Genomic DNA, 25,014 nt, shown 5'->3' with positions numbered 1-25,014 from the left:
CATCCTATCACTCCTATTCTGTTTACTCTTCGAACTCTCAGGACACATTCTGATATCACATAATTTAAGTATTTTTTAAACACTTCGATATCCTTCCAATTTAAGTTGTATTTCTGGACCCCTGTCTCCCTATCTATTATTAACAAAAAAAAAAAAAAAAGATGCTAAGACTACTATTCTAATGGAACCATTTAATATCCATTAAGTGTTTCTCCTTCTATATAACAAAATGTATATATCAAGTTCCAAAGTTCCTTTAATTTCTTTCCACCATTATCCTACTTACTTTTATGACATAACAAAACTTAAATGCTTTCTTTCTTTATGAAAAACTACTACTAATGGAACTTTTCACTAACTTGTTCCAAAAATTCTTCCTTTCTGTATCTCTCACTCATAGCTCCTTTAGCTATTTACTTGTAAATGTATTCTTTTCACTCATGCATACTTCAACACATGTGATACTTTCTTTTTATTCTTTAGACATGAATTATGGCATAATCTTCATGGCATGTTATTTGAAAGTGGTAAACATTCAAGTAACATGCCATGTTACTTGAATAATAAGTAAGTTGTAAGTTTTTTAACTCATGTATTTTAAACATATGCAGACATTAAGGTATAATTCACACCAACTTACATCAAATGAACTTACATTAAAAATTAGCAAGCAAATGTAAATGTAACATAGATAAAACATAGCTATATATATAAACAAACAATTAATTTTGCCTTTCCTCACAATATAAAGGCACTAACAACAGATAGTTAATTGAAAGGGAAAATTTAAGTTCACATTCATTTAATTAATCAATTGCTGCAGAACATATGTATTCATATACTTGTTTACACTAGATACACTCAGTGCTTCAGCAAGCAAACTGTTCCACTCACTCACTGCTTTGTGAAAGAAAATCTAGCTGCCACTCCTCTCTTAACCATTCCTAAATTCCACTTCCACAAATACCCCCTTGCCCTTTTCCCACCTTCCATCAGCTGGTATCCTGTAACCATTTCAGAATTTTATAGGCTTCTATCATGTCGCCTTTATAATAAATATATTTTAAAAAAAGTTGGATTCAGTGATCTAGTCCTAAAATGTAATATTTGAGAAATTGCTGGATTGTTTTCAATACCTAAACAGACTTTTGATGTAGTGTGCTTTTGCTTACTTCTGGCAGGTAAATAAACATGGCTACTCATACTTGGTTGACTAAGTAGTTTATCTGCATTCCAACAACAGGCTGTCGATTCAAATCCCACCACAATTTAGGTGGGAAATGAATTCCATCACCTGATGCGAGACCACCCTGTTTAGGGTTTGTGGACTAACCTGTAAAAATATAGAAAAATATAAAAAAATAGATTTATAGCATTGGTGAGAGTTTCATCAAAATTAGAAATATATCAAGCTATATATAGATAGATATAGAATAATAGAGAGTGAGAGAGAGAGAGAGAGAGAATTTTTATGTATTCTTAATTGTTATTTATTATTATTTTATTTATTTTATTATTATTTTTTTCCAGTTCTGTTGGACAGACTGATGTGTTGCTAATAGATGGATTTGTATCAGAAATTGGTATCCCATTGAGCAACCTGTGGGAGAAGTCTGGGGGCAATGGAATGTATCCCCCACCAAGTTTATATGCAGCAGTTGGCACTTATTTAATCAGTGGTGTTCCCATTGCTGATAAACATTGCCTTATGCTCTATCTTCTAATGGATATGGCTGCGTTTCTGTCTGATCGCCAGAGCCACCTGGCTGAAAAACTGATGAAATTTTCGGTAGCATTTAATATTGACCAGAGTAAAATGAAATTGATTCATGGCTTTTGGCTTCTTGATCATAAAGACTTCGAGGTAAACCTTTTCTTTTGTTTTATTTTTCAGTAAGAAAATTAAATACAAAAGCTTCGGAAAACATTTATTCAGTACCGTCGATCGACAGGGTGTAGCATAGAGGCAGCCTGCCTCTTGGCGTGACTTAATAAGGGTGTTTGTTCAGCCATATTGCAGTAGGCGCTTCGCTGCGGAAAGAAATTTTTCCAAGCTTAAACTGATTAAAAATTATTTGTGAACAGCAATCACCTAAGAAAGATTAGTTGGTCTAGCAACTATATTAATAGAGGCAGACATAGCTTATAATTTAAATTTAGAAGAGCTTATAAACAGTTTTATTGTGCGATATCCCCCGTAGAGCAAACATTTAATTAATATTATTATGTAGTCGTTTTGCATTAATGTTTCTGTTGTAATAAAAAAAAAAATAGCAATTGGAGATTTTCTTATATTTTTGTCTTATAATCCATCAGGGGTGATATTTAATTGTTTGCCTCAGGGTGCGATCTAATCTGGCGACGGCCCTGCATTTATTAAAATATTAAGTTGCTCAAATTTCTTGATTAATCAAATGTGAACAGTGTCCTAGAATTGCATGCTGTTTCAAGCAAATTAACTCCAGGCTTAATTCACATAACTTAATAATTCCTCTGAATTGTATCACAGAATCTAATGTGTTTTCATGGCTTGGTTATCTATTAGATAACCCTGCCATGCTATGCAGAAGTTTTGTATGAAAAATATTAAAGAGCTATCAGCAAAAGTCTAGGTCATGCTTTAACCTGAAGAAGAAGAATCAAGTATTAAATCTTCATGATACAATCCCATAAAACTATAATCGGTGTGCGTGTGCGGAATTATGGTGACAAATCATCATGTTAGAGCACACACTTTAATTGGAATAAAGTAACACTTGACATTTAGCCTTTATATGTAGGTCATCATCAGGAATACACAAACACAAGCTACAGAATACAGATTCGATTAACTGTTGACCTTATCCCAACCTCTGGTAGGAGAGAGAGAAATACTCATATAATAATAATTAAATTTATAAATATTGTGTATATGTCTATATATTTAATTATTAAATAAATAAATTATATAAATATAAAACTAAACCCTAACCAATGGCACTACTGGTTAAGGTTTAGTTCTCTGTAGTCATGTTATTTTTAAGTTCTGTTTATTATTTGTGTCAGTAGCTTCACTATCAATCTCTATTTCTCTTCTTCATGGTTTTTAGTATCCAATATATATGGGTTATTTATGCTTGGAAAGTTGTAAGAGCTCTATTTCCTAGTTGATATGTGGGTTGCAGATGAGCCATTGATATCCTTGGGATTCATCATTCTTGTTGAGATTAGGTTGATGGATTAGCATTTTTGCAGACTTTGAAATTTTGTTCATACCAGGTTTTGGTATAATGTAAGGACTGGGTACCTTTCCATCAGTTCTGTGGCATATTAAAAGTGCATGATCAGAAAGACTGATTTTTAATAATGAAGGCATTTGATATTGTTGGATCTTCCTACCTAGCTAACTGTTCCATTTATGTTGGCTATTTATTCTTATCTTTACCTCTTTAATTTCCATTATACTTGGTTAGTTGTTGATTGATGCTCATCTGAATATAAAGAAATTTATATTATACTGCGCTACCCTATATTCAGATTAGTCTAAATAATGTAGAGGAATCAATCATCTACTAAACTTATATTATCATTTTATCTTCAGGCCGAGGTTATTACTAGTATCTAAGGCTTCCGCAAAGGTCCGAATAATTTTATGAGCGGTGCAATGAAAGAAAATCAGGCAAACACCAAGTTTAACTCTACAAAAGAAAACATTTAATGTGGAAAAGTACAATATATATATTTAAGTATATCCATCTGCAAAAGGTTATCCAATTAAAATATTATAAGAATTCAGATTCATACATTAATAACTTCTCAATTAGGTTTGAAGATCATGACTAATGTTAACACTTGTTAATTCATAAAGCATTAGTATTTCTCTGACACATTTCTCTCTATCCAATTAGATGAATCATATCAGCTCAGTTTAAAGAATTCAGAATAATTACAATCCATAAATTATCAAAGATTCATTTATCAGTTCTTTATGTTCAGTCAATCAAGTTGGAAATAGTTCTTAAAAGATCAACCTTCCAAATGTTACGATAATTAATCATATGACAGGCTACACTATAATCTTTCTCAGTCTGCTAACATGTAACAGAACAACATGAGACTTATTATTTCGAGGGGAAAGAGTACATCTAACATCCGACCATTAAGCGACATAACACCACAGCTAAGATCAAAATTTATCTGATGGAGTTAACAGTTATAGCTTCACAGGTTACAGAAAGGACAACTCTTACCGGGTTGCTGCTTCTACACATCACATACACTTAGGCACACTTGAAATTCTTATTGACTTTTTACTTTAAGGCAACACAATACTAAAGAAATCTTCCACTATAATAACTGAATTATAGACTCAGAAATATACAAGACAATGCACTTGGTTTCAGCTATCTACTAATTCCTTATTTTCTTCTATGTATTAACTTAGGTTCTGCACTATTCTTCCACTAACCACTTGGAAAATATTGTAGTATCAGAACTCCCATAGAAGTAATTCACGAAGCCTATTAATTGCCGGTCCTTTCGTAGTCGATTTACAGCATATATCAACTCCCCCTCCCCCTCCCCCCTTTCTGTTACACACAACTGGTCTCTCTCTTCTCTCTAAAGCTTCTCCCTTACCTACTTTCATTTTCCAATCAACTATGTTCCTTCTTCCTGCCAAAAATCCGGTTCTAACCAGTTCAGCTTATATCCACTGACCTCTCTGTTTATACACAGTAGCTCAATCTTTGCATGAGCTAACTAAAATAAACTCCGTTTCTCCTTCAGTAGCCAATCAAATCCAATCAGAAGAATTACATAAAATCACTCTTACATACAGAAATAAAAAGATATATCACAATTCATATAATATACATTTAAATTTACGTACACACAGTTTCTTATAATAAATTTTACAGAGTAAACTAATTAAAATGAATGACATATTTATATAGTCTTTTCATTATTATTACATATTCTAAGATTAAATAATTAATTAATAACAAACAAAAACTCAAAGCATTTATATGAATAATATATTACAAGCAAGAGACTAACAACAAATAATATTTACAAGTCTTGCTTATGACATGGTGGATTATGTTAAATGTGAATGAAGTATTAAAACATATAAAATATCTTCATTCACAATTTAACACTGGGTACCTTTCCATCAGTTCTGTGGCATGTCAAAAGTGCATGATCAGAAAGACTGATTTTTCATAATGAAGGCATTTGATATTGTTGTTATTATACAGCACCTCTATGGAGTTCGAAGACTCATCAGAGGAGACCCAATCTACCCACACAATCCATCATACCTTTCCTTGAACCCATTAACAGACAAAGCATTCACAACTGACTCTGGGGATCCATTCCATTTTTTCACAACTCTCCAAGCAAAAAATATAGTCCTCACACCCTACTAACCACTCCTTTATCCAACTTCCAGGGATGATCCCTTGTTCTGGCCCCTCTAGCCAAGTGCTGAAACATTTCCCCTGCATCTATCCTATAAAACCCTTTAAGCAGCTTAAATGTTTATATCATATCCTATCTTTTTCTCCCATCAACCAACTTCTTCAATCCATGCACCTTCAATCTATCCTCATAGGGCATATTCCACAGGCCACTCACCATCTTGGTCGCTCATCTCTGAATCCTCTCCACTACTTCCACATCCCCAAGAAACCTAGGTGACCAGACGAGCACAGTAATCCAGCTGTAGGTGTATCAAGGCCTTATAAAGAGGAATTAAAACTTTCTTATATCTTCTTGTTAATATGTTCTTCACTAGCTAAGGAATCTTATGTGGTACCTTAGCAACATGTCCTTTAAACTTTAACTCTCTGTCTACCACCACCACCACCACCCCTAAATCTCTCGCTTCATCTATTTCCTGGAGTATAGTGCCATCAATGTGATACGCAGCTTGTAATCTGTTTATCCCAAAATGCATAACTTTACATTTCTCAAGATTAAACTGATACCATTATCCTTTGCCCATACTGACAGCCTATTTAAATCATCCTGCTAGCTCTCCACATTGGTTAGATTAACTGCTACTGTACCTAATTTTGCATCATCAGTAAACAACTGAATATTTCCTTTCAGGTTATTTCCTATAATCATTTATGTACAAATTAAACAGCAATGGTCCCAGCACTGAACCTTGTGGCACACCAATAGTCACCTGTTTTCACTTTGATTCTGCCCCTCCATATACCACTTTTTGATATCTGTCCAGCAGCCATCCTCTTAACCAGTGTCATATCTATCTCCATTTGTTCTAATTTCCATAATAGAGTTCCATGTGGTATTCTGTCAAATGGCTTTGTAAAATCATCATGTAGCCATTTCCTTTATTCCACTCAGCTGTTACTTTGTTCTCTCACTCTCTCTCTCTCTCTCGGATCTCTTTATGTCTGAGGACTCGTGACCTTCCTGATGATTGATGCTTCACCATTTCTTTCTCTCCTGTGCCTCTCTTATTGCTTGTTCTAGTTTAAGTTCAATGATTCTTGATATTTTGTCAATCCACCTGTTGGGGAGGGGGGTCCTCTTTTTCTTTTCCCACACGGTTTACCTTGGATGATTACTTTTCTAGGCAGTTGCCTTCCCTTCTACATATATGTCCAAAATATTACAGTATTCTCTTTTCGATTATGTTTATCAGTCTTGTGTGGATATTCAGTTCTTCTAGAATACTTTTGTTTGTTCTCTTTTCTGTCCAAGACACTCTTAACAATCTTCTCCAGCACCAGAGCTTGAATGCCCCAATTCTTCTTTTGTCATAGTCCAAGACTCAGAAGCATAGAGAAAGATTGAAAAAACTAAAGTTTCTACAAGCTTAATTTTTGTCTTTTTGGAGATGTGTCTGTATTTCCAGATCTTGGTTAAATCAGTCATTGCTTTTTTTAGCTAGTGCTATTCTTCTTATCTCTTTTTTACATCCATCTTTTTTTATCATCATCACTCCAAGGTAGTTGAAATGGTCGACAATTTCAATTCCTTCTGCATCTATCTCTTCTGCGTTGTTTAAAATCATTACCGTATATTCCAGTGTATAAGTCGACTTTTCAGCATTGAAAAAAAAAAGTACTAAATTTTTTAGGTCGACTTATACGCTGGGTCAAAAATTGATTGCTTTCCAAGAAAAAACTGGTATGTATCATACTATGTTAAATTTATTAGCAATATACAAAAAGGGTAAATAAGTAAAACTATTTCAACTTATATCAGATTTATTTACAGAAAAAATTATTTACATGTTATATAATTATTTATTTACAAAAGAAAATAGGTAGGTAACTACATAATTAAAATTTAATTTTCACTGTCTGAATGTATGAAAAGTTCATTGTACTCTGGTTCTGTAATTTCTTCCGGTATATTGTCATATAAATTGTATTCATTTTCTCCATCAGATTTAGCATCAGTTTCATTCATCATTGTAATCAAAATCATCTTATGAGCCATCTAATCTGTTAAATATAGCACATTTTTTAAAAGATTTTATTATGGTATCTGGTTTTATTTCATCCCATGCTTTTGCTACCCATTCATTCACACATAGCGTTACCAAAGACGCATGTCGCATTTGTCCTCCTTTTGTGTAATTTTTCCCTCCTTGCATCCACGCATCCAACTGTTTTCGTAAACTGTCTTTAAATGGCTTGTTTATACAAACATCCAACGGTTGCATTGCACTAGTGAAGTCAACTCACTTGGAATCACTTGGTATTATTCTCTCTTAATAAAGATTTTGTGCTCTCTGTTAAATGGGATTTCAACGTCCCACACTAAAAGACTGTTTGGATTTTTTAATGGACCTTGTCGTGTATTCCAAATATTTTTTATCCACAGCTTAACTCCTGCTTCGTCCATCCAACCATTCTCATGAACATGGACAAAAAACGTTTCTTGGAATTTTGATCTTTGGTATTGTTTTTCTTTTAAAAATTATCATCATCATCATCATCATCATCAAATTCCTGCTATGTACCCTCAAGGGGTGTACAGGATATGAGTACTGCATGAAAAAATTACATCATTACTAACTTCCTATCTACAATTTTCCTCCAAATCAGTCTGTTACTTGTCAAGACTCCAACATTATCAGATCTTATATTTCTATCGTCTAAGGCACTTTGTACCATATCAATCCACCTATATCTTGGTCTTCCTCTAGGTCGTTTTCCTGCCAACCTGGAAGAGAACACTTGTTTTGCTAATCTTTCCTCTCCCATTCAGTTTAAGTGACCATACCACCTGAGATTAGCTCTGTTAATGCATTCCTGGATGTTGACAATATCAAGTTCTTTCTTAATATCTGCGTTTTTAATATGATATTGTCATTGATGCCATCTGTTAATGCCCATAATCTTTCTCGGGACCCTCTTATCGGCAGTCTCTAGTCTTTGGTCAAGTGTTTTACTTCTAACCCAGCTCTCAGCTCCATAAGTTAAAATTGGTTTAAGCACTGTCTTGTATACAGCTAATTTAGTGTTTTGGCTAATTTCTCTATTCCATTTATTCAATTGACTTCCTGCCATACCACCTTTCTCGATTCTGTTGTCTATTTCCATATTTAACTTACCATCTTCACTAAAAATCGTGCCTAAGTAGCTGAAATGTTTTACTTGTTCTATAAATTCTCCATTCACAATGCAGTTGATATTTTCGATGTTTCTGCCTATTTTCATTGTCTTTGTCTTTTTAATGCTGACCTTCATACCATATCTATTATCTGGAATTTGTCCCTCTGTCCAGGCCTTCTGAACTATGCAGTGCAGCCACTGTACAACTTTTATACCTCCATACTTGATCATTTCTGGCCGTATATCATCTACTCCTGCTGCCTTTCCACAGTTCAGACTTGACCTGACTGCATGCCTGGTCAGTGTTTTTTACCACTGCGCTATCATCACTGCTTGTTTCATTTAGCAGCTTTTCAAAGTAATTACTCTGTTACTTCAAGCATATCTGTTTCTCCTGTTTTCATGTCATCTTTTCGTATCTAATTCCTTTTACAGCACTCTTTCCTCCATTTCTGAGCTTCTTCAACAACCTCCAGAATATCTTGCCAACTTCTTGATATTTATTTTCTGTGTTCTTGCCAAAGTCCTCCGATGACTTTTGTTTAGCCAGTTTTACAGAATGTTTAGCTTTCTTACATTTGTCTCTGTATTCTCTGAAAGCACAAGCTGACTTATTTGCCAGGAACTTTTGATATGCTTTCTTCTTTTCCTTCACTGCCTCTTTAACTTCCTGTGTCCACCAGGGAGTTCTGATTTTTCTATCCTTGCAGACAACCTCACCACATGCCTCTCTGTCTGAATCAATCAGGGTTTTCTTCAGGGCTTGCCACTGAATCTCCAAGGTTTGGTTCCTGCTCTCAAATTCTTTCATTATTTCTTGAATAATGAAAGAGTTTGAGATTGTATTTTAGTCTGATTGTATTGAGTTTGAGTTTGTATTTTAGTCTGCAGCTCACATCTGAGAGCTGCTCAACTTTTATTCTCTTTAAAACTTTCTTACATGTTCTTCTTTTCGATATGAAATTCAATTTTATCCTGCTCAAGACTAAATGGTGATCACTTCAGTTTCAAATCCTCTCTATACTCTGGTGTCCTGCACCAGTGTGAAAACATCACTATCAACAATAACATAGTCAATGAGACTTTTCTTATTCCTTGCCTCTTCTCTCCATGTGAATTTGTGCACATTTTTATGTTGGAACATTGTGTTAGTAATAACCAGTCAGTGTTGTGAGCAGAAAATCAACAAGCATTTGCCATTATTATTAGCTTTGCTCTTTTCTCCAAAGTTTCCCAAAATATTTTTGTATGTCTGACAATCATTTCCTACTCTGCTATTCAGATCCCCAACAATTACCAACTTTTCCTTTATCATTGTGTCAGTTGCTTTCTCTAAAGCCTCAAAATATTCCTCCACTTCTACTAATGTAGAAGTGGGGGAATTTTTTATTTGTTCCTATGGTCCTTCTGTTGGACCATAGGCACAAATAAGTCAATTTGTCCAGTTCCCCATTCTCATATTTGCCCACATCCCTCTAGTTGAGACTGTCTGCCATTCAAGATTAGCCTCGTATTTAGTGTTGAATACTATGGCTACTTCTTCTTTTCCTTGATTGTCATTGCTTGAATATAACATTTTGTATTTATTGCTCAGGAAATCTCACCAGTTTTTGTCTTTTTTGTTTCGGCCACCTCCATTATGTCGATTCTTGTACTTATCCAAGTCCTCAGCTAGCTCCATTTCTTTGCCATTCAGGCTTCTTATGTTGATAGTACCAATCTTGAACTCTGGTAATGTTGAGTTGAGGTGTGTTTTCAGATTTGTTCCAGTAGCTGACTTTTCAGCTTCTCATTGTAGCTGGTTCCCTGGCAAAAATAACGGAGGCCTTGTTTCACCGGTCCACGCTAGCCGGCATGAAATTCTGTTATGTCGTACCATTATTTGAAATTTTGGTTTAAGTCAATTAGAATACAAATTGGTCAGCTAAATCCCAAATTGCCAGCTCATCTTCGTCCGTTCAGTATCCCGGTAGATACCTAATAGGGTGCACCACGAGAATGTGAGGATTGGACATTAGGTCAGAAGCTCTTGTCAGTTCTCTGCATTCCTTTGAAGGCTATGTTTAGGTCTCCTCTCAGTTATATAGGTTTGACCCTTAAGTACCCCCTTCTATGGATATGTATTCCTTAATGCATTCTGTTTGGAGTTTTCTACAACCATGCTTGTTTCTTTAATAGTCTTTCAAAGTAATTACTCCAGATAACTAGAATATCTTCACTTTTCATGTCACCTTTATCATCTCTGCTTCCTTTTACGGTACTTTTACCTCCATTTCTAAGCTTTTTCAATAGCCACCTTCCTGATGTTTATTTTTTCCATGTTCTTACCAAAGTCTTCCGATGACTTTCGTTCAGCTGGTTTTACACACTGATTTTCTTTCTTACATTTTTCTATCTATTTCCGAAGACCACAAGCTGAGTTTCTTTCTAGGAATTTTTGATATGCTTTCTTCTTTAACTTCCTGAACCACCATGGAGTTCTGATTTTTATATCCTTACAGACAACCTCACTACATGCTTCTCTGGCTGAATCAGTCGGTGTTTTCTTCAGGATTTGTCATTGAATCTCCAATGTTTGATTCTCGTTTTCAAATTCCTTCATCTTTTCTTCAATGATGCTTGTGTATGTGAGTCTACGGTTCACCTCTGAAGGCTGCTCAACCTTGATTCGTTTTAAAACTTTCTTGCACACACTTCTTTTCAATATGAATTTCAGTTTTATCTTGCTCAAAAGTAAATAGTGATCGCTTTCTATTTCATATCATCTGTATACTCTTGTTTCCTGAACAATTGGGAAAACATCTCAATGAACTATAACATAGTCAATGAGACTTTTCTTATTTCTTGCATCTTCTTTGTATTTGAATTTGTGCACTTTTCTTTTTATGTTGGAACATGGTGATCATAATAACTATTCTATGTCCTGAACAGAAATCCAGCAGGCATTTAGCATTATTATTAGTTTTGTGATTTTCTCCAAATTTTACCAAAACATTTCTGTATATCTGGTAATCATTTTCTACTCTGCTGTTTAGATCTCGATCAAGAAAAAACTTAAAAACCTTTTTTCCTTTTTCATTGAACCTGCTGCCATCTCTAATACCTCAAAAAATTCCTCCATTTCTTTCTTCATATAACTATCTGTTGGAACCATAAGCAAAAATACGTGATATTGTTCAGTTCCCAATTCTGATATTTGCCCACATCCCCCTACTTGATATTGCCTGCCATTCAAGAAGATTATCTTCATATTTAGTTTTGAATTCTATAGCTACTCCCTCTTTTCCATGATTTTCATTGCCTGAATATAACATTTTTATTCATTGCTTAATGTGAGATCTTACCTATTTTTGTCTTCTTTGTTTCACGCCTATTATGCCAATCTGGGATAATAGGCGTGAAATTGAAAAACTTATTCAATTCTTCTACTAGTTCCATTGATGCTTCTTATGTTGATAATACTATTCTTCAACTCTGTTGATGTTGAGTTGGGAGACGTGTTCTGGGATTTGTTAGAGTAGCTGACTTTTCGCTCTTCGTCCTGGTTCCCTGACGAAAGCAATGGGGGCATTGTTTATTCGGGAATTTCTCCACCCAACACAAAATTGTGTCATGTTGTACCATAATTTTACATCATAGTTTTAGCCAGTAAGAATACAGTTTGTTTAGGTAAATCCCAAATTACCAGCCCACCCTTGTTCGTCATTATTCGAGTACCTAACAGGGTGCACCATGAGAAGGTGATGATTGAACATTAGGTAAGATTCTCCAGTCGGGTCACAGCATTACTTAAAAGGCTATGTGGAGGTCTCCTTCCAGTTATACAGCTTTGACCCTTCAGCACCCTGTATGCCAGCCTGGTTGGCCGAGTGCTTAGCGTATCTGCTCTCCAGCCAAAAGGCTGCAGGTTCGAATCCCACTGTGGGCATAGATGTTTGTGATCGTCTGTGGAAATACTAGTGGTAGGGGTGTGCAGTAGAGGGTGTTTGTGTGGTTGCAGTTAGAATTAACTGTTGAGTAAAGATAGAGTTGTAGAGTAGGTGCCCTCCCTTGATGAGTCTTTGGACTCTCTAGAGGTGTCATATAATAATAATACATACACGGTCAAAGAAATTAGCGCACCAAGAAGGAAGCATAGGATTCAACTGAAATTTTATTGGTGTAATGATATAGGTAAGTGATGCACATGATGGCAAAAACAGAGCTGAAGGACAATTAAAGGGATCTGTGGTACGCAATCCGGTCATCATCAATAGCGTGTTGCACCGCCTCGTGTGGCGTTACATGGTGCAATACGGTTTAGCATGGTGGCGAACAGATGCCTGATGTTGTCCTGTGGCAGACTAGCCCGCATGTGTTGGACGATGTACTCTAAATCCCGGATATTGCGGAACGGTGGGAGCTGGCGTTTCAGCTGCTCCCAAACATGCTCGATAGGGGACAAGTCCAGGGAGCGGGCAGGCCATGGAAGTGTCTGTACATGACGTTGGCCTGGGCAACCGAAGCAGTGTGCGGACAGGCATTATCCTGCTGGTATAGCGCTACTGGTATCCTTGCCAGGAATGGGAGAACATGGGGGCCGTAGGATGTCATCCACACACCGCTGCTCTGTCAATGCGCCATGTACCACTACGAGGGGTGATCGGCTATCATAGGCTATGCCCCCCCGCCACACCCGGACACGATGATCATCTGTCCTCAACACGAAGCGGCACTCATCACTGAAGACCACATGTCATCAGTCTGTGGCATTCCATGTCGCTCTCGCCTGGCACCACTGCAAACAGAGTCGGTAATGTTGCGGTGTTAATGGGCGCACATGTAAGGAGTGCTGGGATCGTAGATTCGCCTCCGCAAGGCGTCGGGAAATGGTGCGTGGGCACACAGGATCCCCTACATCTGCCTGTATAGTGAACTGGGTCACCGGGGGATCCCTCCGTGCTTGCCGCACAATCAGTCAGTCCTCTCTAGCGTTGTCCTCCTGATCTGACCGGTGGCAGATCTATCGACATCTCTGGTGTCTATCCGGCATTATTGTCACTCTGTACTCTAGCTTGCGTGCAGCCGGTGCTTTTTGCTTTAATTGGCTATCGACTACACGCCAGCTTTATAAGGCTGTCGGTTTGTGCTTGCAGTGCCACCACAGGGTGTGTAGGCATGCACAATCGCACCAAACTTGGATCATTTGCATACCATCCCGAACTCTAGCTATTTGCTTAGTTTTGCCATTGTACCATGTTTTCTTCCAGGTGCGCTAATTTCTTTGTCCATGTGTGTATATAAATATATATGTGTGTGATATAATTGATTTTCTCGGCTGGGAGACATTTTTGAAACAGATTAAATGACTATAAGCCAAGAGATAAAAAATAGAAACACTCTTTTAATTTAAGTAAACCACACAACTAGTTTCATCTTTTTAGAAGACTTCTTCAGTTGCATAACATGAGGAAACTAACCAACGAACATTGACAGAGCAAATATATACATTAAAGCGTTAACAAATTAATATTTGAAGCCATTCTATGTATCTCTTCATTGTTGAGCATGCGCATGCATTCATGGTCTCGTGAACGCCAAAGTTGGATAGCAGTGCAATGACAGTCTGAGAGATTATAGCTGAGGTAAGTGTTGAGATGTACTGGATGGAGAATGATTTCTTTAGATTCTACAATTCTTCTTTCCAGTTCATAATTGCATCAAAAGATATTTTCCAATTTGTCCCATGTGACTGGATGAATGATAGAGTTTTCGTCATTAGCATCAGCAGAATTCAGGACATGGTTCGATATGGCACTTGCTCTGGTTCTCCATATGTGACATCTCTTTTATGTTCCTCTAGACGTAATTTGATGGAATTTTCGGTCTGGCCAAATTAAGGCATATTGCAGTTGCACCAAATACGGTAAATGCTGGGATATTTCAGGTTATGTTTTTGCTTGGGCGTACTGAGCAAGGAACGGAGTTTGAGTGGAGGAGTGAAATAATTCTGGTTGTTATATTTTTTGCAAACTTTGGCTAATTTTGGCAAAACGGAACCGATATATGGTAGGGATGTGTAGCCTTTTCACTATATTTATCCTCAATATGGCGACGAGGTGGATTGAATAGTAGCTTATTTAACTGTTTGGTTTGAAACCATTTTGCTGCAAAGTTGTAAGAAGAAATTGAAGTTCTTTGTTGATATCTTCTTCACTGAAGAGGAAGCGAGCATGTTTGCCTAGTGTAGTGCTTTTTTTTTTTTAGGTGGATAGTGATGGAACTGTGCATGGAGATATCTATTGGTGTGAGTGCATTTCCTGTAAATAGAGATTTTTAATTTCTTAGATACACGAGTGAGTTTGATATCTAGGAATGGAAGAGAGCCATCAGTCTGTAAATGGGATTTTGGGGTGTTAACTGTTGAGATGGTCTAGGAAATTCTCTAAAGACTCAGGTTCATGACTCCAGATTAGGAAGATATCATCTATATATCTTTTCCACAATCTAGGTTTCAATGGGAATGAAGAGATAGCTTTTCCCTTCAAAAGATTCCAAATATAAATTCACAGTATGGGTGATAAAGGATTGCCTGTGGTTAAACCAAATTTCTGCTTCTAAATAGTGTCTTTAAACTAGAAATAAGCAGAACTAACATAATATGTTAATAAAAAACATTACCTTTTTTGATAATTTATCTTTTAACAGAGTAAGAACTTCTGTAGGCACATTCGTGAAGAGGGAGATGAAGACAGATTTTTGGTTATAACAGCAAAACGTAATTGACTCACCACAGCAAGTCGACTCTGTTCAAGTACAGGTACACACATGCAGATATCCCAACAAACTGTAGTGAGATGTCCGTGACAAGTAGCCTATAAGCCCGAAGGCCTGTATTCTGCATCCCTTTATCCACAGATCATTGTATAGCACATTTTCAATGGTGTTGTATCCATAAAAATTGGACAGGACACCATTGGACTAATGTAATCTTTACTGATGTGAGTTGTTTTAGTCTTTCCTCCAATTCTAGATGATGCTTCATCTAGCATGAAAAGTGGTACTGCTTACCATTGCGAGAACATTTGTTGAAAGCCATATTTTTGGAATTGCAATATGCCAAAAGCATATTGCAATTAAATTTGTACAAAATTTATAACACATTTTTTGTGTAATATAATTTATTAGTATGTCCACATTATTTATGTTCACATTTTTAAAAATATAGTTCATCCTTAGCTTTTTGGACACGGTCTCTCTCTCTATATATATATATATGTATACACATACATACATACTTGTATTTTATTTTTTTAATATCTGATCCACAGAAGAAAGTCCACGAGACCTATAGCATATTTGTGCTGTGTGTGTGCGTGCGCGTGCGTGCGCAAGAGGAATAGAAGAAAGGAGGAATTTGTTCACATTTTGCTTGAACAGCTGAATGTTGTAATGTTTGGGGAAAGGCAGAGTAGGGGAGACTGTTCCAAAGAACAGAAGTAGATGGAGGCAGTGAAGTTGGTTCGCTGAGTTTCAAGATGTACTGTAAAAAGGGTGTTGGTTAGTAGCAGTGGTTCTTGTTTTAATGATTTTGGATGAGAGTGGAGGAATAATAGTGGCCAGTTCAACAGTGCTCTGTTGAATTGGCCATGAAGGGGGTCTGTAGAAGAGGTACAAGGCAGAAACAAGGGTTGTTAGGTATTCTGACAGGGAAATTGATGATCTGTGATAGGTCATTACTGATGGCAAACACCTAGGTGTCAGCATGATTGACGAAACTAGAGAACCGAAGCCAATATGAGTTGTGGATGTTGGAATCCCCAAGAAGGTTGACCTCACTATTGGGGTATTTCCACTGCAGAAAGTTGAGCTTTAGAGAGAGATAGTTGAAATGGTCACATGGTTAATGGAGTTTGGAGAGCAATAGAGAAAGCATATGGAAAGGGCAGGTTGATTTGTTAAGAAAATTTTGAGCCAAAGCAGATCAAATAGTGGGGATTTGATGCAACCTCTGGCTCGAAATGTCGGTTCTAATGAATGCTCAAGTGCCACACTTGTAACAGAAACAGCTTGTAATGTGTAGTTTAGGCAGTTGAGGTTGACAATTGATGTTCTGATAAGAATAGTAATTCTGGTTTAGATGACTGTAGGTGGTGGTGGTGGTGTGATGTGCATTGTAAGTGAAGTGGATGTGGAAACTTTTTTTTTTTTTGGTAAGAATTAATGTTGGTGGATTGTTTTGTTCGATTTTTGGTGTTCTTTATGGTTTTTAGTAGATTTTTTTTGTTGTTTTTTATGAATTTTTTTGAACTTTTTGTGATCTGCAGTAAAGTCGCCTTTCTTTTTTTTGGGTCCATTGTATTTAGTGAGGAAGAGATAAAAAGGAAGTGGGGCATGCGAGTTAGAAGTAACAAACTCGCAAACATACTGCTCACACAGAGAGAACTCGGTCTCCTGTCCATAAATGGCCTTGGCAGTTCATGACTCCGTAGCCTCAATATTTTGTTTCCCTCCAGTCATGAGCTGGCAAAATACATGGTTGCAGGATTTGATGCCAGCTGATTGGGCGACCTCCAGATTCATTACTAATTGGTTCAGTACTGTGTATTAACTAGCAGCCAGCTTGCAGAACTGTTTTGCTACTCTCAATTAGGGTGCCAGTTCCTTAAATGAGATTGGTATGTCACTGAAGATATCACTCTCACTGCATGTGGGAAGAGTTGGGGAGGGGGGATGGACAGAAAACAGAACCCTTGCTCTAGTGACTAAATATGCTGCAGCCACTTCAGGTCTCTGATAAGTAAGTGGTGGTATTTCACTGGGCAGTGAACGACATCTGCCACCTAGATTGTAAACCTAAAAAACCATATATGGTTTTTGTGTATATCAGGGGTCGCCAAACTTCTTTGACCATCGACCCCTTCAAGAGTTTCTTGACTTTTTATTGACCCCTCTATTTTACTATTATGTAATTATAATAGGACAAGCAAAAAAAGACGCTTATGTGAGTTTTTAGATTGTTTATTTTAGAGTTACAGCGTTTATTGTATGTATAATATAGTATATATTATTATATTGCTATTACTACTACTATCACTAGTAATATCATTATTACTAGTGATATTAATAAACTACTGGTATTACTACCAGCCCTGCTCAACTCTTCAACATAAAGAAGTTTAGTTTGTGAATGAATAACGATTGAATTATAATATGTATGTTGATGAATTTTAGAACATTAACGCTCACTTGTATGTCGATGCACAAAAATGAGACTGGGATTGAATACGTGTAAGTGAATAAGAACCGTGCACGTGTTGCAGTCTCGCGCCGGCCGGGCAGGAACCACCAACATCTGTTTATTGATAAATACGTCATTTTAGCCTCTAACTATTTTCGTGACCTCGCTCCATCTTACAGGTACTATTCACATCACTATTCCCATGATTCGCTCTTAATTGCGTTGTCATTCAGGATGGAGGTAATCCAAGTTAACCAAATTAAATATTACCCGTACAATGAAGTCTTATATTTTTCTATCGACCCCTGAGCCCGAATCGACCCCTAACAATGTTATATCGACCACTGGTGTATATAGTATTCATCTTACTTAATTTTAGCTATGAACATTTGTCACTGAGGAAATGAAAATTATTAAAATACAGCAATCAGTCATACATTTTTATATTGTTGATATTTACAAATTCATTCTAAACTAGTGACTTAGTTACCGTATTTTTCGGACGATAAGACACCCCCCAAATTTATGAGACGATTTTTAGAAAAAACATTTTATTATATAAAGATATTTACAAATTCTTACTTAATTTTTATTTATTGTTACAATCATTTGTATTAGCAATATTCAGTTCATCTTCACTCTTGGTACTATCACTCGTCCCGTTAATGTTACCGTTCGTATTACTTTCGTCTGAACTATTGTTGTCACTCCCTTCAAAAACTGCATCATCTTTGGTACCATCCATTGCATTACTTATCCCGCATTTCTTAAATGACTTTATAATCGTCTCTTCTTTCACAGCTTCCCATGAATTTTTCACTCAGGTACATACTTCTGAAATTGTTGGCCGTTTCATACGTCCTGTTCTGTAATCGTGATTTGGCTTTGCCATCCATTTGTTCCACTCTTCCCGCATAAAATTTTGAATGGTTTATTAATAGATCCATCCAAGGGTTGTAATTGACTTGTAAAGCCTCCAGGAATGACAGCTAATTCTGTATTCTCCATTCTCCATCCAGCCTTTATCTTAAACATGGATAATAATGCCACGTTGAATTTCATCTCTCGGTAACGTTTTTCTCTTGAAGATTAACATGGGGGTTGTTTTGTTCTGTCCGTGCAACAAGCTAAAACTACAGTGTAGTGAGTTTTTTCGTGACCTGTTGTTTTGATCACTATTGAAGGAACATCAAAAATTAGAGGCACTTCATCCATGTTCGCAATTTGATTAAGCTCAAAATTAAATTTCCTTCTTACTGATATGACAAATCTATGGAATTCTATAATTTTAGCTTCATAGTCAGCCGACATTTTTTGGGCTAGAGTGGTTTTTGTACGCATGCATAACTCGTGTCTTTTCATAAATCTAAAGCACCGAGACAGTGATCCGGTAAAATCTAAAATTTCATTAGCAGTTGTCCATCGTTTCGCTTCAAAAATTATCATTTTCGTAGAAACAGATATTCCCATGTTTTGATGATTTTTTACCCAATTTTTCATTTGTACTTCTAATTCTAGCCATTTTTCTAGGTGCAAACGGAATGTTTCCTTGTGTTTACATAGCAGTTTTAATTGTTCCTCTTGTTTTCTCCACTCACGAACCATTTTTTCTGTTGGTGGTGGACCAAAATGTCTTTCTGCTGCTCTGTTTCCATATTGTTTTGCATAATTTATAACTCACGTTATATGAAAGTCTTTTTTGTTTTACACGCATTTTTTTCTAATTTTAAGATAAAAATTTTAACGACTTATAAAACATAATTCAAAAGAACCATACAAAAGTGCATATGTTTACACACTAAAGCAGTTTTAATTGTTCCTCTTGTTTTCTCCACTCACAGACCATTTTTTCTGTTGGTGGTGGACCAAAATGTCTTTTTGCTGCTCTGTTAACATATTGTTTTGCATAATTTATCACATTTAATTTATAACTCCCGTTATATGAAAGTCTTTTTTGTTTTACACGCATTTTTTCTAATTTTAAGATAAAAATTTTAACGACTTATAAAAAATAATTCAAATGAACCATACAAAAGTGCATATGTTTACACACTAATGACTATTGATGCTCTAAATCAGTGATTCACCCACATGCAGCGAGATAACTTAGGTACCTACCTTCGGTGACGTAATTACTAATTTTATTAACATATTGTGCCAGTAATTGAGCTTCGGTACAGTGTCATATTTTAATGTTACCTTCGGACCATAAGACGCACCCCAATTTTCAGTCGATTTTTCTATGTAAAAAAAAAAGGTGTGTCTTATGGTCCGAAAAATATGGTAATTTTTGAATTGTATACGTTATACATAATGATAAAAATGTCTGTTTATTAGCCTGTCCTTTGGATAATACTTGCTGTCTTGTACAGATAATATTTTTTTTTTTTTTCTTGAATACAGTCTAATTTCGCTATCAATGCAGTGGTAACCTCAAAGCTGTAGGTATCAGCTAACACTATAATAAACTTAAGAAGCTCAGCTCAGCCAAAGTCCCTTGGAAACAATGGTTTTTTTTAAAATATATATGTATATATTTGCTATAACAAACTTTTTTTGCTATAATTGTTATACCTTTCTATAAGTTTTCCGTGAGATTCTCAAATGTCAGTAAGACATTTCTGGTATTGGTAATATTTTCATAAATAGAATAAAAATTTTGAAAAGTCACGAAGTTTTCTTTCTTGCAGTTTCACTCCCCATTAGAACATAGTATAAAGAATATTAGACTAACATTCTGACAGTCGACTCTTACTATATCAGACTTGCAAGGATAACAGGATTAGTTTGTTATAGTCGGTTGGGACTTTTTTTGGTAGTTGATAATAATGATGTTTGCTGTGATGAGTCAGTTGTACTATTGTCTATTGAATTAATTGAATTGTAGTGGGATAGAAAATAAATGATCCTTCATAGATATAGAAATTAAAATTGAATTTAAAATTAAATTGATTAATTTTATGCTGTAATTCAACAAACAAAATGCCTTTCAGGAAGCTGCCACTGTTCTCTTAAATCCTATAATTGTCTCATCTGATATCCTTCCTTGGCAACATACTCGTATTCTTAAATCTTTTGTCTATCAAGGAGAATATCAAAAAGCTCTGAAGCATAGTAGCCATTTTCATATTCTGCACCAGACTGCTGAGGACATTAAACTTCATTTATCTGTTCTTATTGCAAATGGGTAGGTATGAATTTTTTAAGTAAAATAAATGTAATAAGTTTTATCATCACTATATGTTTTAATTAGCCCCAGCATCTTCCTGCTTTTATAACAATTGTGATTGTTATATTTTTTTATATATTTTAGTATGAGTTTAGTTACAAAAAACTATCATCCAAAATTAGGGTGTTGCTTATACAGCAAAACTCAGTTAATGAATGTGGATAATTCAACATATCTTATAATCTGAGTTAGATCCCATTATTCTGCCAACAACATGTGTTTTACATGCTTTTTTCCTTACATATATGGTTTAGTTGGTTCTGACATTTAATGATATATTTTTAAATGACAAGTTGTAGCAAACTTCATTTTGATTAATCATAATGCATTAAATACATGGTACAATGTATTAGCATCTTTTTTTTTTTTATTATAAAATAAAAATATGTGTCTAATAATAGCCAGAATGTGTCAGAAGAGAGGATTGGAATATGTGGATGCTTGGAGGGCATTTGAGGACAGAAAGGAGCTATATGTGAGAGACCGCTTGCATTTGAATGAGGATGGATGTAGGCATCTGGAGAGGTTGCTGTTTTCTGAACCAGTTGGTGTGTCAATGCAGGGAAACTAGAATTCCTAGAGTGGATGGTAGCAAGGGTGGTCTCTTGTGGGAATGGGTGCTTGGGGGAAAGGGGGACAACATCAAGTTACACTGAGTCCAGTGGAGTCTGGAGGGAATTATGATAGGTATAGAAGCAGTGACATTTTTATGCTTTATACTAATGCCAGGAGTATCTGGAATAAAGGAGATGAACTGGTGGCACTGATATCATCAGCCTGGCCAAAGATTATTGGGATCTCTGAGACGTGGTTGATGGAAAATGATATAATAACAGTAATAAAAGTAGCAGGGTACATTGTTGGATTCTAATTATGTAGAAAATAGAATAAATATTGTTTTATTCAGAATCCAACATGACTTTCCGTCACAAGAACTATATTTGTAAATATTATTTGATGTAAATAACATAAATTGTAATTGATATCATATAACTACCTTAATTATGTCAAATATTTAATTGCTTAATCAAAGAAATGTTTTAATGGTAAATAGATTCTGTATTAAATATTATTAAGCTGTTTTATTTATTATTTTGTCAATATTGTAAGAACTTATATTTGTAATTTAACTACGCATTTATTGGAATGCAAATATTCTATTTATTCTTTTCATGAAACTTAATGTTATGTAATAACTCTATGTAGTTGTATAGCCTAATGTAACATTCGCGAGAATGTTTACGGTTGTCATAGAGACGCATGGAAATAAACGAGCGCGTGTGAAGGGAGCGTTTGTGGAGAAGAAGAGAAAATATATACGTAGTAAAGAGGAGTCGGAAGGGAACTTTGGAACTATAAGGTAGCAAGGAAGTAAACTAAAGAAGTAGAAGTAATTAAAAGATTCCTAAGGATAGGAGTTGAGTAGATATTTTTTTATATAAGTGAATCTTATAGTTGGCTGAAAGCAAAACCAGCCGTAGTAATAAAAAGAAATTATTGCCGTAATCGGATAATTAGAGAACTGGACATTCAAAGAAGAATACTGAATAAATCCAGTCAGTCTACAATTACGACTTATTTCTGTACTACCATGAAAAGGAATTGTACGGAGTTAAACTAGTTGATGAATGAAAAATAAGAATAATTAATGTACCTTATAGTTGTTATCTGGAGTTTTTGAAGCGCGATTAGTAATGTTTTAGTTATTTAGTGTCTCGCAAGTGTGATAAGTACAATTTGAAAGTGTGCTCACAAAATATTGGAAGTACTGAAGATTATTTCTGGTAAGGACAGTCATATTAGTTTATTTCAGTGTATGAAGATTTAAGTATTAGTTCCGTCGCGCCTGTTTCTAACATTAACTGTAGCATACCATCGAGGCTGAGAGTTGAAAATATAGTCATTGAAATGATATCTGCCGTGGTTAGTGCCTGTTATGAGTTAATCGTAGAGTGTAGTTGAGAGATACAAGGAAACTGATTAATTAAGAATTTCTATTGTAATAAGTTGGGTATAGGAACTTTGTAATTCTGAAACTGTGAATTTGTATGTGAAAGTTTGGAAGATTGGATTAATATGAATGACTTGACTTGATATGCTAACTTGACTGGTTTGTTATATTTAGAAGTGGAATTTATGTAATTGTTATATAACCATATATTAAATGTTTTGTTTGTTAATTTAAATATTGTGTTTGCCTGAATTTCTTTTTACTGCACCGTTCACAAAAATTCGGATCTAGCGGGAATCCCAGAAGGAATGAAAATAAATACCATCGGCCTGAATGAGTGAAAAGACTGCTAACTAATTTTGAATTGATTCTACTAATTCATATAGACTTATCTAAGGATAGAGTGGCGCAGTATAATAGAAATTTCTTTACCCTTAGATCAGTGATTAATTTGCAATTAGTTTACACCTCCACTCTAAGTGGACTTATGTCCTCTTAGAGTGGAGGTGTAAACTTGTGCTATTTATTGCTATTTATATTTTTTTTATTTATATATATTCCTTTCTTATTCTCACTATTCCTTCTTACTATTGCACACTTAGTTTATCTACCTTTCGCACTACGAGTTTTATGCTTATGGATATTGGAAAATTTATTTGATAAGACTGCGCCACCAGTATCTTTTAATTGGCATAAAACTCAGTAATACGGCCAGTTGATTTTTCTCTAACACAAATTCCTTCAGTAAAACTTTACACAAATAGCCGTGGTCTACTTGCACTTAACTGTGCGCTTCGGCTATCTTACTTGGTGTCCCGCTCTTAAGTTCGCATTATTCAGGAACAGTGCATTGTAAAATAAACAATCAGGTGGCATTCTATTGACATATAATTAAAATACATTTTATTTACATAAAAAAAGCAAAATACATTAAATAAGCGATAGGGATACTAATTTACTCATAAAGAGATTAGCTAGCTATGGCAAGTTATCTTACAATTTATATTCCAACTAACAACAAATCAGAGTACTCTCTTATAGATATTTCTATTTCTTATCACTCTATCTATGACATATCTCTTAGATTACAAAAGCATGTACATAAAAATATGGGACACTTACAGAGGGTCTTTGTCACGACACCTTCCAAAGGTCCTGCATCAAAGTCACTATGGTTTTTCTTTCATCACAGGCCTTAGGTTTCTGTCTGGAGAGTCTTGTTTCAATGGCTTTAGTGATATGATTGTCTTTTATAATAAAGTGACAAGAGCAGTTAATGAGGGAAAGGCATATACTGTCATTTTTTTGGATTTTGCAAAGGCATTTGATAGGGTACCACATGATAAGCTGATACTTAAGTTGCAGCACATGGGTTTAGATGTCTGGTTAGTCGACTGGATTCAGGATTGGCTGTCTGATGGTATCAGAGAGTTGTGTATGGTGGGGCAATATCAAGGAGGCAGAAGGTTACAAGGGGGTTCCACAGGGCTCAGTACTGGGACCTGTATTGTTTAGCCTTTATCAGTGACATTGTCAATGGATTACAAAGGGGATATTCAGTTGTTTTCAGATGATGTGAAGCTGGGCAGGGTTATTAGTAATAGTGTAGATGTGGCAGCCCTACAAGTGGATTTGAATAAACTGGACAGATGGGCAAATGAATGGGGGTGTCGGTTTAATGCAGCAAAATATAAAGTCTTGAAGTTTGGGATACATCAATGGGAGGCTGCATATTCAATTGGAGGAGCTATACTGGAGGAAGTAGGGGGAGACAAGATCTGGCAGGTGACGATTGATAGAAAACTGAAATTCAGAGAGCATATTGCAAAGGTGGTGAAGGTAACCCAGATGATTGCTGCAATACTGAGAAGGATGCTGACCTGCAGAGATAAAAGAGTTATCATTCTGTTGTATAAGACTCTGATCAGACCACACTTAGACTATTGTTCTCAAATTTGGTCCCTGGGATTTGAAGGGGATAAATTAACTGTGGAAAGGGTACCGAGGCAGAAAACAAAGATGTTTCAGGACTGTA

At 35.6% G+C, this 25,014-nt stretch overlaps 1 protein-coding gene across 3 annotated transcripts in view; it reads left to right on the top strand.

Annotated features, from left to right (window-relative positions):
* Positions 1–25,014, top strand: part of Elys (AT hook containing transcription factor 1 homolog) — a 509,801-nt gene that overhangs the window by 257,408 nt on the left and 227,379 nt on the right. For all 3 annotated transcript variants that reach the window (XM_090402410.1, XM_090402411.1, XM_090402409.1), the window contains exons 19-20: positions 1,531–1,864; positions 20,793–20,986. In XM_090402410.1, coding sequence (XP_090258536.1) covers positions 1,531–1,864; positions 20,793–20,986 — 528 coding nt within the window. The remainder of the gene's footprint in view (positions 1–1,530; positions 1,865–20,792; positions 20,987–25,014) is intronic.

Source organism: Typopeltis vanoorti, chromosome 13 (genome assembly GCF_054136105.1).
Source record: "Typopeltis vanoorti isolate ZY-2024b chromosome 13, IOZ_Tvanoo_1.0, whole genome shotgun sequence".
In the NCBI taxonomy this organism is placed as follows: Eukaryota; Metazoa; Arthropoda; class Arachnida; order Uropygi; family Thelyphonidae; genus Typopeltis; species Typopeltis vanoorti.
Note: the sequence above shows the minus strand (reverse complement) of the source record. Positions and strands in the feature narration are given on the sequence as shown.